At 31.6% G+C, this 15,347-nt stretch overlaps 1 protein-coding gene across 5 annotated transcripts in view; it reads right to left on the bottom strand.

The window, feature by feature from the left end:
• Positions 1-15,335, bottom strand: part of LOC139528361 (uro-adherence factor A-like) — a 31,693-nt gene extending 16,358 nt beyond the window's left edge. Inside the window, exons 1-3 of one of the 5 annotated variants that reach the window (XM_071324308.1) lie at positions 15,142-15,322; positions 11,721-11,897; positions 9,861-10,971 (exon numbers count right to left, since the gene is read on the bottom strand). In XM_071324308.1, coding sequence (XP_071180409.1) covers positions 9,861-10,860 — 1,000 coding nt within the window. In that variant the 5' untranslated portion in view covers positions 10,861-10,971; positions 11,721-11,897; positions 15,142-15,322. Of the gene's footprint in view, positions 1-9,860; positions 10,972-11,720; positions 11,898-14,647; positions 14,903-15,141 lie in introns of those variants that run through there. The other 4 variants (XM_071324310.1, XM_071324307.1, XM_071324309.1 and 1 more) reach the window with 4 other exon arrangements.
• Positions 15,336-15,347: the final 12 nt, after the last annotated feature.

Raw genomic sequence — 15,347 nt, forward strand, 5'->3', positions numbered from 1 at the left:
ATGTCAAACTCTTTTTGCCATTCAAAATGGTAAATGGGTAATCCTAGACAAAAAAATAATCAAGTTATTCACAAAATAAGGAAAATAGAACTGATAAAATGTTTAATGAATATACATTATACTTCAAATTTCCCCCTTATTGTTCCTTATGGATTAATCAGCAATGCATCATCTGTTTTATAACACTGTCCTGCATAATGTAAGGAAAGAATACATGGAAAACTGTCAACAGCTGGTGCTTATGAATGGAATAATGTGCTTAGTATAGATATATAGCAAAAACCCATATACATATATGCATAAGGACTACAGTTAGATTATCAGTAAAATAAACATTTCCACTACATAAATTTTTTTTCCAGATATTTTTATTTTTTTATTTTCAACATTTCTGAGTATAACCCGCTTCATTTCTTCGAATTAAAAAAAAACAATAAAATCTTTGGTTAAGTTTTAAACAGACAAGACTGCCTGTCTGAAACATGTGTTAAATGTATACTGAACTTTTGACCTCCAATTTCTCCTGTCTAAAGATCATTACATAACTTTCAAATCTCATATCTATGAAAATCCCTACAAAAGTTACCTCATAAATAAAAGACTTGTCTTTTTACAAAATATTTGAAATATTTTCCATAACCATACTCATCCTTGTAAAGTTACAACCATGTGACTGTGGGTTTGATAAATGACATGTGTAATTATAAAATATTTACATATAGAAAACTTGTTATCAAATTAACAGTCAGATCAAAAATTTAACATTGCTATAGATTTTTGTGGCATGTTATACCTAGAAATGAAATGTACATTATAACAAATCAATCATGTAGCAGACGCTACAACCACACATGGTAATTTTCCATTTTAAGAATTTTCCAGCTTAGAATTATCTCCCCTTCAACATATACCAAGACTTACCAGAGTATTGAGTTAGAATAGGAACTCCAAAGAAATCACAGATTTTCACGTGGGGTAAATCCTTCAGTGCCGATCCAGCTAGCCACATGATTAAGCCCCTCCCCTTGGCTTACATCATGGGAGAGATGAACCACATTTACAGATATGACTTGTGAGTGAAGGTCATAATCAATTCACATTTGACAAGTAAAATTTGTTCAGTTGTGATAAAGTTGTTCAAACTCCTTGTTCAAAGTACGACACATATAGACAGAAAAGAGGAAAAGAATAAAGATAAATAGGATTAATTCATCACACACATAAAGTTCCCTTGTCTAAACAAGTATTAGTGTTGTTGATTTCTACCTGTGTAATTGACAAGATAATCTGAAGTACTCTGCTGTCACCGTACTATATACATTAGTATATTTCATACATTCAAGACAATCCACACAGGACATGTTCACAAATATATTATTATCTAAGATGAATGAATTAAATAGATGACCAACTGTACATACATGTAATATAAAGAGGCTTACAAGGGAAAACTAAAAAAATCTATATATGAAAATCCATGATTTCTACATTTCATTCTCATTATAAATTTTGCTTTAAAATATTCAATCACATTTACAATATATATTTAAACGTGTTACAAATATATATCTACCATATATAATTAAAGTGAGACTGACCTAACTTTCCCCCATTTAATCTTTTTCATCAATGTATCAGTGTATAAGTATAATTTTGCTGACACATTCACAATTTAATACATAAAGGGCAACAACTCTAAGAATATAGAGGCCAAAATGCAAACTAGGAACTGATGTCGAATAATTAACTTAAACTGATTAGTATGGTACAGGTTTTGACTTGGCTGCCAGTGTTTTCCATATATAGAATATATTGATGTTCCTATAAATGATCATGGGTCCAATTCTTTCAACTTGTAATTTTACAAAAGGATTGTATAATACATTGTATTGATTAATAATATAAAAATATTGAGATGAAGTATAATAACTGTATTATTGCAATTGTCAATGAGACAACTATGCACTGGAGACCTGGATGTAGGTGTTAACTATAGGAAAAAATACAGCCTTCAACCAGGAGCATAACAGAGAAAATCCTATACAAAATATAAATTTATAAACTAGATTTAATTAAAAAAAAAGAGAAGTCATTAGAGATCCTTTCTGAGTAAGATGGTAGGAATGGATGTTTCACAAGTTTAAAGAACTTTTAATTCTCACTAAGGAAGCTACCACACACAGCACCCAAGTTGTTTTATTAGAATATATATCCCGAAAAAGGTGCAATTGAGTATTTGCTGTTTTACAGAATTATTGCTGATTTTGAAATGCATTTTAGTTTGGCCAAAAATGTTATAAAATTGGAAAGGAAAGAGCTGGATTTTCGCAAAACCACAAGGCAAATATATTGGGAAACCAATTTATCAAAACAATTTTTAGTTATATAAATATGCATAAAATAAGTATAGTTACACATTCTTTTTGCATATTTACTTCAAAATACACTTAAAGTTAAATCAATGACAGCCTATTCATATTAAAAGATTATAGAAATAGGACAATACAAGAAAAAGGGTAACATGATTTGGCAACAAGCATGTAAAAATTGTAATACTAAATTTTGTTTATCCCATTTTGAATGAGATACACCACAGAGCACGTACTGCCATACAAACACTAAATCCTCACATTTTCCTTAAAAAGTAGGGTAACATGGTTTTATACATGTATTTTAATAACTGGAAAGATCTCATCTTGATCTATGACTGTAATTGACATGTATTAAATCTCAGCATCACAAACAATGACAATCACCGCAATGTGCCTTGTATTGAATCCCTTTAAAGCAAAGCTAAGCAGTTCTCAATGAATGACCACCGCCAGCCTGACAATGAAACAAGGGGTACTTAACATTGATCAACCTAATTCGAACTTGATCAGATTAAAGCGAGCTTGATTCCAGTGGTGAGAACAAAATGAAGTCTCATTAAACCTCTATTTCAGATCTCTTAGCCATTAACTGCTGAGGATGATATTATACTGTCTGTGTCACAAGCAAAATTTACAGACCATAGAGAATTCCAATATTGATTTTCAGTGACAAAGAGCTAAATATTGTGGTTTCAAGATAATTCTGATGAATGTCATACAACTTAAAGACAAAATAAAGTCATATACCACACAGATATAGCACAGCATTAAACCTGGATATATCTGGGAGAACTACAGTTCCTTTAAAAAGAAGAGATTACTATAACTAGACTATTTTTTGTGGAGAGTTGGCAATCATACCACATCTTCATTTTTATATTAACAGATTATATATTTAATAAGCGGTATACTGTGCAGGGACTACACTTGGTGTTGCCAATTGCGATTTTCTATTTATATTTCATCTGGCTTCATGTTTTTTAAATTGATAATCTTTGCAAATAGTTTCTGGATGTTTGAGCTCAAATATTCAAATATGAAAAAAAAAAAAAAAAAAAAAAAATATATGTCCATAAGACACCATGCCCCCTCACCTTATCACATGCTCATGTTCAGTTCATTACAAAATCAAGGTCAAAATCAAAATATGATATTCAATTTTAACAGTTTTATTGACAATGATTGGAATGGGTGTACTGGTTTCAAGTTTCAAGTCGATTTAACCACTTTTTAAGGATAAAATACCTTCACCAAAAAAACTTAAATCTGAGACTATACTAATTTCCCACTATCATTTTACTATTTTCAATTAACCATAAAACCAGGGTAAAAATAGTATTTTGGTGTTATTTAAATAAATAAAAAAACAAAAACACACATCAAAGCGTGAACTATGTTTCAATTTTATAGAACCACAATTTCATACTGAATTACCTTAACAGGAAAAAGATATTACAGAAAGGAGAAGGATAAAAGATTAGAAAACATAATGCATAAAAACACTTGATCAGACAATATAGGTTGGTTCTAAGTCATAAGGTAAACATATATCATCATCTGACAACATCAACATAACTGTCTCAAAAATGAGAACATCAAAATTACTGTAGAGTTTTAAACTATTTAATACTTGTATACATGTGCACAAAAAAATAACTATAATTTCATTTCATGTTACATTATAAATGTTTTAAGTGCACTGTAAGATGATCATGTTCTTATATTTGTCTGTAAACTGGTACAATTTGTAACCTTGACAACTTACAATACCAGTATGTCTGTGTCTAGCAATATTTAGTCCAAGAGATTGCAGGATATTGACATGGCAGTTTTAAATATGACTTGCAGTGGCAGATCCAAAGGGCAGGGGGTTCCAGGGGTTGGAACTCACCTTTTTTAGGATGACCAATGCATATGGTTGAAACCTCTCCATATGAAAATGGTTGGATTCGCCGACTTGCTGGAGCCAGAGTTAAGAGTTTACAGTGAATATCTAGTTCTGACTGTTAAGCAGTCTCAGAAACTAGGAGAATTTGGAGACCAGCTGTCAGAGGTCAAAGCAAGCTTTTTTCGAATTGTCAAAAGGTGAATTAGCATCATCACTTGCAAGGAATCTATTGTTAGATAAAATTTTAGGGCTTAGGTTCCTACTATTTTCAAACATTTGGTTAAAATTTATACCATTGTTGATAAAGACCAGGTATAAAAAGGGGTAGACTTTATATATATTATGCCCCATTGCTCATAGTTAACATGAGAATTCAGAGAAAGAGATGTCACAATAAGTATAACTGAAGCACATTTATTACATTTTCCCTTAGATAACTGTATACTTTTGTTGTTGTGGTCAATGGTGGTCAATGTGGTTAATTATTGCTAGCCTTTCCTTATACATGTATAATAAGAACAGGGAGTCCAAGAAAGATACCTTAGCAGTTGATAACAAGATCATATTTGCATGAAAATAAATGTTGGTCATTAATCATATTCATGGCATCTGCTCAAATTATCAACAAGGGTGTTACAGTTTATAATATACGATACATGCCCAGAGCTTAAATTTAATTTTAGTAAAAATTTTAGTTAAAAATTCTGTTGGTCAGTAGAGATTATTTTTATAGACCACAAAGGAATTTTAGAAACCTAGCCTAGGCTGCTGGTACTGTGGTTAAGCGTGAAGACTAGGTTAATGTGGAGGTTTAGATATATATCCAGCACCATAAATATTTTACTTTTTTGCTAGCCTCAACACAATAGTACTGTGACCAGTCTCAAATGGATTTGACATCAGATTTAAGATAAATCTAATTGTTAAAACATTTAACAAAGATTGTGCAGCATAAAAGATGCTTCTTTCTTACCTGAATCAGGTGATTCTGGGCTATCCCCTTTTAATTCATCCGAAATAAATTTCAACTTCATTTTTGTGTGTCTACTTCATTCATCCAGGATGTTAATGTATAAAATCCATTGTAGTGAATAAACTTCCTTAAACGTGTACACAATAAGCTTGGTGAAAACTTGTGTTATCTTTTCCTATTTGTATATGTTTTTATCATCAGTCTAATCCTTTTAGCTTTAAAATCACATGATATTTGATAATTATCCCTGAAAATGCACTAGTTAGTATTCTATAAATACCATCCATTTTTTAATTTCATGTTCACATCACAAATTTAATTTCATTTTTTCTTTGAAAACCTAACTCAACTATAAAATTATTTAAAAACTGCATTAAACTCCGAAATGATAGGAGAAAAAGTTGCGATTCCTCAGTAATACGAAAACCGAAAGGTAAGGTAAAACAAAAGACCAAAAAGCCAATACTTAAGATCACCTAGTTATTGGCATATCATCAAGTTCATCATGTATCTCCTGCCAACACATTGTCAAATAACATACTGTAGAAATGTACATTCTTCATTCATTTCATACTGTGAAATCTATCACGATAATTAATTTTGACTGCAATCAGTCCATCACTTGCATGATAATTCTATTGGCAAGTTATATTCATTCACTCCTTCATTGTTTTCTAACAAGGTATATGAACAAAAGATGGAAGAATCACAACTTCTACTAATATCGAATTCACTGATTTTGTTCTTTAATTTATACCAGTGATTACTGACTGTAAATCATTAAAAAAAATTCACAAAAAGTGCATTTATCAGTATAATCAGGCAGTTACATTTGGCTTCAAATTTCTCCTTATTTATGCTGACACATTTTTTTTGTTTAAATCCAGTAGTAAATTTATATTAACACTTGCAAAATGTATTAAAACGGAATATGCACTTTAAGATGTTAACAGATTAAATTTCTCATCTATCATGTGTGTATTCAATTTATGCTCTTTTAACATATACATGTACAATGTATATATATTAAAATGGTTTCTTTTTCAGTCTGACAGGTGTGAAAAAAAGTCAATACAAAAACCCAGTGCAATTTCAATATAACTTGTCTCCCCTTTTAATTTAACAAATTGAAAGGTTTTATCAGACAATGTCAATGAGACTCCATTAATCAACCTAATGTCACAGATCTATGTATGTGTCTTTCATATGTAAAACTTCCTGTTCAGCAGGAAGATAAAAAGCTTAACTTTAATTTGTTAGGATATAATCAGATTTGAGCTGTTTCCTGTTTTCTTAAAGACAGTTTCTTTTTACTTATTTAGCCGATTGTACATTATATTTTTTTCGTTTACCATCATATTTTTTATTTTAAACAAGCATGTCTAGAGATATTTGTCATTCTGTACCAAATTATCATGCATTGGTAAAACCAAAAGAACATTGATTGTCTTTTTAATGTAGAACCCTCTATTAGCCTTTCTAGACCATGTAATGCAATTATCAAACACACAAAGTTTTAGTTTAAACATATTTATTTATAGTGGATTGGGAAACAAGTTTTGCAACTTATATTAATACCTTTCCACTTTGCGGGTGTGAGTGCTGCCTTGTAGCGGCATTAGCCTGCTCTTTTTCGAAATCTACAAGGGGGTCTTTAACGTGCAAGAGATATGGCTCTCTCTTAACACGGGTCAGCCAGTATGGTCTCGAGGGAACGATGATAGTCCGTCGGAAGGGGACACAAAGTTTTGGACAACAATTGACAAGTAAATTGTAAATATTTCTCCATTGATTGTGTAAATTTGTGGACATTTCAATTATTCTTCAAAAGGATATCCATATGAAATTCTCATATACATTGATTGAGTTTAAATGTAAACTTGACCTCTATGACCTCCAGTCAGCCCATTTTAAAAGTTGACTTCCAGATGGAATCATTTTAAAATTCTAATCAATTTTTGTACATTTTAATAACTGTAAATAAAGACATTTTTAGTTATGTTTTTATTATTGGAATAAAAGTGTCTGGATGTGAATCAAAACAAGAAGTTGCCTGTCATGATTAACACACCCACACGTATCATTGTAGTCAGTTACTGATAAGATCCTGAGGAAGTTTTAAAATACATACATGTATTCTAACTACATGTAGCGGTTCAGGAGGAGCCTTAATTTTTAATATCATTCCTCAAATCGATTCAAACGTGTACTGTAGGGCGCAGGTAAAAATGAATGATCAATCCATGGCAGGCCTAAGCAGACTCCTACAATCACTGGTAGTTAGAAGAAAGGAAATTTAAGCTATTGCAAAAGTAAATCATCCACGGTGATCTGACATGACCATTGATCAAACATGTCAAATGAATAAGATGTTTTGTTCAAAAAAATTCCATCATGAGGTACAAGTGTAGTTGTATATACAAAAGTTAAGAGTCTGTGGGACAGAAGGTTACTCCAATTGATGGACAAACTCCCCTATACTTGCAGCTGTTTGAAAGCATAGTACATGTGTAATTAACGCCCATAAACCCATCAAACACTGTGTATGTTACAGACAAGAACTAACAAGAAAGCTTTAGTGACAAGCAAAGGTATATTTATATTACACTTCCCTATTATGAATATCGAAACTCCTGTCTTTAAAGATTGGATCTGGTGAAGTGGCCTTAGATAGAGGTGCTAACCAGTAGTTAACACCTCTGACTTTACAAGCTAGGTGCATAGTTACTCGAGAGATGTAAAAATCAAACCTATGTGTACAGAACATTTGAAGGTGTAAATTACTATGATATTGGTTGGTTAATAATATGTAATAAACTACATGCATGTGTAAATTATTAGTCCTTGATGTACATGTAATAACATTAAGTTGTATTTATCACAAGAAATCATTTGGAAATAGCAATTTTAGCATATATATACATATATGTATCATATCCATGTTTCAATTTTTAATGAAATCACAAAAAGATGTTACAACTTAAAAATTTCTGATTTCTTAATAAACAATTGACACATATGTATAAGATATGTATGTCTATGTAGACCTCCCTTTTTCTTTTTTGATAGTAAAAATTCAAATGCAAATGATGAAAATAAAAATGGCAATATTTAAACAATGTTAACTATGCAAAAGATTCAATGAATCATGACATAGACTAAAGGCTCAGGGTCAAATAATATCCATGGAAATGAGAAATGGCAATGCTAAATATGAAACTGCATACCAATAGCATTGGCTTATCATAAGTGGTTCCCTTTAAACTTACCCAAAACACAAACTTTATCTTAGTAAATTATGCAAAAGTTTTAGCGAACAACGCAAGATAGAGGAATTTTATACAAGCAGATTCTATATCATGTACATGATGGATGTACAAAGAAAATAAATAATTACAATGTCAAATGATTGTCTCCCCTATTTAGATTTCTTTTTCATGTAGTGATGTACATTGTACATGCAGTGTATATGTAATAAGGCTTAATCTTATTCACTATTCTATCATATATACATAATGTCATGTAAAAATATTGTAATAGTTGTATGAAAGTTTAAACCTGCATTACCCGTAAGCTTGTTAACCATTTATGATTTGTGAATTCAGATTTTCAATATTATTTCTATTTCTAAAATAGATATTGTCTATTGATTGTCATAATCTTTAAACAATAATGTATGTTTGTCTTTGGAGAGAAATATTCAAGAATTGTCATGTATATTGTACATGTATACCATTGTATACATAGATGAAATGTTTTAACAATTTATTAACATATATATACATCATGATCAGAAAACATGGCAAAAGGGAGATAACTCTAACTAAATGAGAGGCTATCAACACGATCAGTATTGATAAATCAGAAAAAAATATGTGATTTGTGTAACATAAATGTGCTAGGAGATGAGTTTCATTACATATATGATTGTACTTTCGTTAATGCTGAACGGCTGAAATTTTTGCCTTCAGATATTTGTAAAGTTAAAAATACTATGAGTTTCTCTAATTTAATTAATGAACAGCAAAGATAAATTTGTTTTTGTTGGCTGAGCCAAGTTTTGTAAAATTGTAATGTCAATTTACAAATGTTATTTACAGTACCTTCCCATTTATTCATGCATTTGTAAATATGTTTGTTCATGTATTATTTCTTATTTGTTATATTGTTGTACTATATCATGCCTCATCATGTGAGGCCTTTAGTGAAATAAAATGTTTCGTGTTTCATGTTTCAATGTTTTCTTCATTATCATGATTATTATTCACAAGATTAAAGAATTTGTGGTTCTACGCACTAGCTTCAAATTTACAAGTTCCTAGAAATATCTTAAAACTAGTAATGAATTGCTGCTTTTGCCATTTAGACATTATTATAGGGAGGCTCATTTATTTATATCAATCATCTGATCATGTAGTATTAACTTACATGTACAAATGTAATAAATAACACTTCCAGGAGAGCTCATGGCTTTTTTCTCAGAATATATAAAAAAATCTATCTGTTGTTAACATTTAAAAATGATTTGGACAGGTACAAATTACACAAAAATGCATATTGAATATAAGAGATTAATTTATGAAATTCTTAACCGGATTTAGAAAAAGATGAAGCAATATATACAAACCCTTTGATCCTCTCTTTTTCTTTTTCTTTCTCCTCCCATCATCAGCCAGGTCTAGACTTTGTGCTATGGGTCTTCCTTCAGGCATGTCATCAACTGAGGAGCAACTGTTTGTCAGCAAAGAACAGATTGATTTACCCACTTTGTCAACTTGGTCTTTACCATGACCAAAAGGAGGGTCCTTCTCACCACTGAACATATCGTCATGATGACGAGAATACACAGATTTTTCTACATGTACCCCAGTGCTTTTACTTTTATCGTATCTAGTAAAGTTACTGTAGCGACTAGGAGTTGGACTACTTAATGGGAAGTGAATGTGATCATCCACCCTTCTCAAAGAGGAAGCAGAGTTGTCTTTAAGTGCCTTACGGCTTTTGTCAAAAGAAAAGGTTGACGATGTCATTTCACCATATTCTTCTGTGCTTTCCTGAGTCATAGGAGTGTAATAATTACGACTCCTCCTTTCATTGTATAATGTGCGATGAGGAGCAAACTTGACCTCATCATCACTGTCTTCACTGGTTTCAAAATCATCCTGTCCGCGACTGTATGTACGAAACGTTTCCATTTCTGTACCTGGATAAAAGTCTTGATCACTCTCCTTGTTTCCAGATTTATCACTTCGCGGAGACTCAATGTCATTTTGTGATGCTTTGTCAGACTCTACATCATATGCCTCATCATATTCATTATGATACATTGGTGTTACTTTAGTAGCAGAGGGGAAGTAATCGAAACTGGCTGCCCTTTCCTCCCCTTCGCTCTCTTCCTGATCAGAGTTACTACACAGACTGGTTGTTGCCTTACTAGAATTATAGATCCCTGAGTCATTGTCAGTACGTTTCTCCTCATCCGGAAAGGATGGGATGTCAATAATGACATCCTTATTCACACGAAAATATGAAGATTCAGATGAAGGGCCATTTTCATCAGAATCATCATCCTGGAAAATTTGATGTCTATTTGTGAAGTGTGTAGACCTTTGGTCCCTGTGGGACATCTTGTCTCTGTCCTGAGCCAGACTAAAATCTCTTGCCTTGCTCACCAGACCTGTGAAATCGTCCTCTGTAAGATCTGCTATAGCACGAGCCTTTTGCTTGACGGTATCAACCTGCAATAAATAATAAACTGTTACTACAAAAGGAAATCAAATGTCTTTACAGAAAAGTCTCAAAACATTTCTCTGGTTGGATGAAAATTAAAAGATAAGTTTTGTTTTTCCTAACTCCTGCATGTTTCAAAAAAGAATGGGGTTAAAAAATGTGTGGTTTTTCAAAATAACATTTTCTTGGTGTTTATATACATGTGTACATGTATACTACATGATATGTTTCATGCAAAAATTGTGGCAATTATCACATGTACATAGATGTATGTATCAGAAATCATTCTCAAAATAGGTTTCTGTTTTCACGGTTTTGTCTGGATCCCATCCTTGATAATAAATATCAGGATTTCAAAAACATGCATGGCCCAATTCTAAAGCAATGAAATCCAGTCCATATCGAATCTTGGCACCTCATTTCAATCACATAATCTTCAATCAAACTAAAGCATTGTTGGTGCTACGAGGCGGCTTTTTGTCCCAAAATGAATATTGTGACTGTTAGCTATATACATTTGTAGGTACCCCTTTTTAAATTTATGGGCATTTAACATGTGAAAAATAATGGAAGATGATTTAAAGGTTCTTTAAATCTGGAGTGACCATGGCCACATAAGGCAGTATTGCCTGCCTAAAACTATGTGTCTAAATCAAAGAGTATATTTTGCAATTAAATACTTGTCTTCAAGACACATCTTGTCTGAATAGGTAACTATACAGTAAATTGTACGCTTTTAATGGATCTATGGACTCACCAGTTCAGAAATAATAATACATTTATCAGATTTTCAGGAGTCCAGGACTAATGGATTCGTCTTAGTGAGAACCCTGACAACAATGCAATTCACCAAGCTCACTCCACTTACTTTGTCAAGACAGGGATACAGTTTTCCCTACCTATTCTAGGTGTTGTTTCCCTTTAGTAAAAAATTCTAAAATTGGAAAAGGTCAGTAATTTGAAAATTGACTACATGTATCATGCATTGGAAACAAAAGTACATGTATATAGCTAGCATAGTCATGATAGTGATATAGACAATAGTAAAATTTAAATGCATGTCATTGAATTAAAGTGATTTTGCTTTGTTTTTTTCTCTATACATTCTTTTGACCGGCATTAATATTTTCATGAAAAATAGATTATAAATAAATACTAATATATATATCAGAACAAGTAAACTTGAATATATATTGTTTATTTTGTCACATTTCCTAGCTATGGAATAATTAACAGTATTCTCCCCAGGGTCTTTTAACATCATGGTTATGTGATGCTATAATCTTAAATGTGATGCTATCTGAAGTGGTTCTCTTATAGGTTGTGTTATCATGGTTATGGATGTGATGCTATAGTTTTTGCATAAGCTTATATATATATATAAATTTGTAAAGAACTGTTAAAATCTTAAATAATTTTGGTCTACATTCATGGCATTTGTACAATGTACATCTTTTTATCATGTACTTTTGTTAATAAAATGATGATAAATTGTCACAAGTTTCTAAAATTGTTTGGGTAAAATGTCAATTATGCAGTTGAGTAACTCCTTACATTTGTACCTCATGAAAAAAAAACAGCTGTGAAATCTAGAAGCAAATTATACAACAATGAAATATAATCAAAGCTATATTAAGCATCAAGGTCTGAACACATGAGGGTGGACTGGTGAATCAAATTTGAGGGCAGGCATTGGGGGTTAAGTTTGTTTTCACTTTGCATAGTAAATTTTCCAACAAACTTTACCTAGGCTAGAAGTACATTTTTTATTCAGCAGAAAAACATATTTGATCTATAAATTACATGTACAGATAAATATTTATTTCAATAAATACAAAGGATAAGAATGTCGTTCAATAGGCTTTACGGCTGGGTTTCAAACGGTCATTTTTGGCTACCGTGAGCCTCAAATTGGTTAAAATGTTATTGACATTCTTCAAACTATCCTTTTGTGATTTGTCAGGGGTCTCAAATTATAAATTATCTGTTACTGTTATTTTTGGGAAATAATTAAATGTAATTAATCAAATCAATTGATTTAAAACAAAATATGTTTTGCATTAAATATGAATATTGAATAATAATTTTGTCTTGTTTCACACTTTCTAGTTTCATTATGTTCAGTGAGAAAAATCTTATAAATTGTACAACATAATTTTTCTGTTTTTAGTTTTATATACCTGGTTCTAACTTAGAGGAGTCAATGAGTCTAAGGCTTACATGTACCTCTGTAAAAATTTACAAAGTACTTCAAATACATTAATAGTGCGAGAAACAAGAAATCCAGCATTTTATTTGTTGAATTCTGATTCAGAACTTTAAAGTCTTGAGCACTAGTCGTGCTCCAAATTTTAAAACTGCAAAGTCAGATCCCACAAAAATCTGTCAAGACTGACCCTTTTCAGAACTTTTATGTCTAAAGTTGCATCAAGATTGTACAATGACGTTTCATCTCAACCTTGTAGCAAAACATTACAAATGTATCTAAATTTAATTTGTTTTCTTGTTTTATTTGATCATAGACACTTAAATAGTTAAGATAATTGAATTTTGAATTTGCTTTTCTGTCAACTTTTGGATTGACCATCAGAGTTCTCAAAATCTGTAATTCAGACTCAAAGTCAATGAAATGAGATTCTGGAAGTTATAATGATGAGGAAATTATTGAACCAATGCATGCATGTATGTTTCTCTATTCAAAATTTTACCGATCTTTATCATGTGATAGTCGACACATATTAAAGAGCATGTGAAAAAAAAAACTATGATGATGGAGTGATATACATTTTTGAACATACACTTTAATCTGTCTTATTTTTTTCCATGTTTTTCCATTTTTAAATCAAAATTTGTAAAACAAATATTCAGAATCAGTTATTATTTTTATCTTTTTTTATGCAAAATATTTACCTTTTTTTTTTATTGCACTTGCACTGAGTAGTTGAAAGTTTAGTTCTCAACATTTACAGCATTTACAATACTGTCAATAGTTACCAACAATTATCACCTTTTGAGAAGAATACATTTTTTGTACATGTACAATGTATGCCAGGTGAACTCAGCACAAGAATGTTATTTTTTAACTGGATTTGATATCAATTTGCATATAAGATTTATTTGAAGAAGAGTCTAATCCTTAATCTTGTAAAAATGTACAAACGCACAAGTTTGAAGTTGTGTGAATATATAACTGGATAGAGCTACATGTAGTGCTGACCACATGAGTCAGGTTTATTCTTTAGCACACCATTGACATTGTAAACTCAGTCTTCATGCTTAACCACAAGTCCTACGGCAATGGCTTGTAGAGTTGCTTTCAGGCTTGTAAAATTCTTCTCTACAAGCCAACAGAATCCAACTAAATTTTTTGTTAAATTGCGCTTCGAGCTTGTGGATTCAAATGTTTAGTGTGAAGACTGGTTAAAACTACTTGTGAACGTTTCAGAATGAAGGCAAAAATAAATTCAAACATGCATCCTTCTCCACTAGATATATGTATATCTTATGTCCCCCTTTTCACCATGTCATTATTTGCAACCTCACAGAAAATAAAGAATATTTTAATGCCAAATTGTTTTTTACCCTATCAACAGTGTTTAAAGGGTTGGCATGGCAATGATTGTCTGCCTACAAATCTAAAAGAAACAAGAAAAAAGTAATGTCATCCTGTGTAATGTCCCCTACCTACTCCATATTTAGCACACATAAGTGCAGACATGTTGGTTTCTCTGCCGCCTACCTGTGTTTACAACTTTTCATTTTAGTGCCATCTTAGGTCATCTAACAATGGTTTGATAATAAAAAATTTAGTGTTGCTTTTGAGGAAGACTACATTAGGGAATTCTTGCTGTAACATAATCACAGACACGTCATTAGGGGCAGCGACACACTACTCTACTGGGAGACGACCATTACTCATGAATATTTAGCAGATGCAAATTACCAAGGTCAAAAGCCTACACAAATATTTCGAAAGAATCGCATAGTAAAACACCCCATAAGTTCACTAACAAGCTAGAACGAGTTTTATTTTTGATGAAATAATGATCCTAAATAATTTTAAGGAGTATCGTTTTCAAAAGCTACTGCGACCACAACTGACATACTAAATAAACGTGAAAAACATGCTGAAATTCTTCAAAACAAATGTGGCCCTGACATCGATACGAATAGAATACCTGTTTCTCAGACAAGCCAGACGGTAAAATAGAGTCATAAATGCTCAAAAACTGGTTCGTGTCTTCATTTCTAATTGCAGAACCAAGCAAAAAGGAATAAGTTTCTATTTCTTTTGCATTTTCGGCGTCGCTTTCCATTTTACCTCGAAGCCATCTTGAAAATTCCGATTTTTCGTCTCCAAGAGAAAGTCTCGTAAGTAACGAGA

The sequence above is a fragment of the Mytilus edulis genome, chromosome 6 (assembly GCF_963676685.1).
Source record: "Mytilus edulis chromosome 6, xbMytEdul2.2, whole genome shotgun sequence".
Taxonomy (NCBI): Eukaryota; Metazoa; Mollusca; class Bivalvia; order Mytilida; family Mytilidae; genus Mytilus; species Mytilus edulis.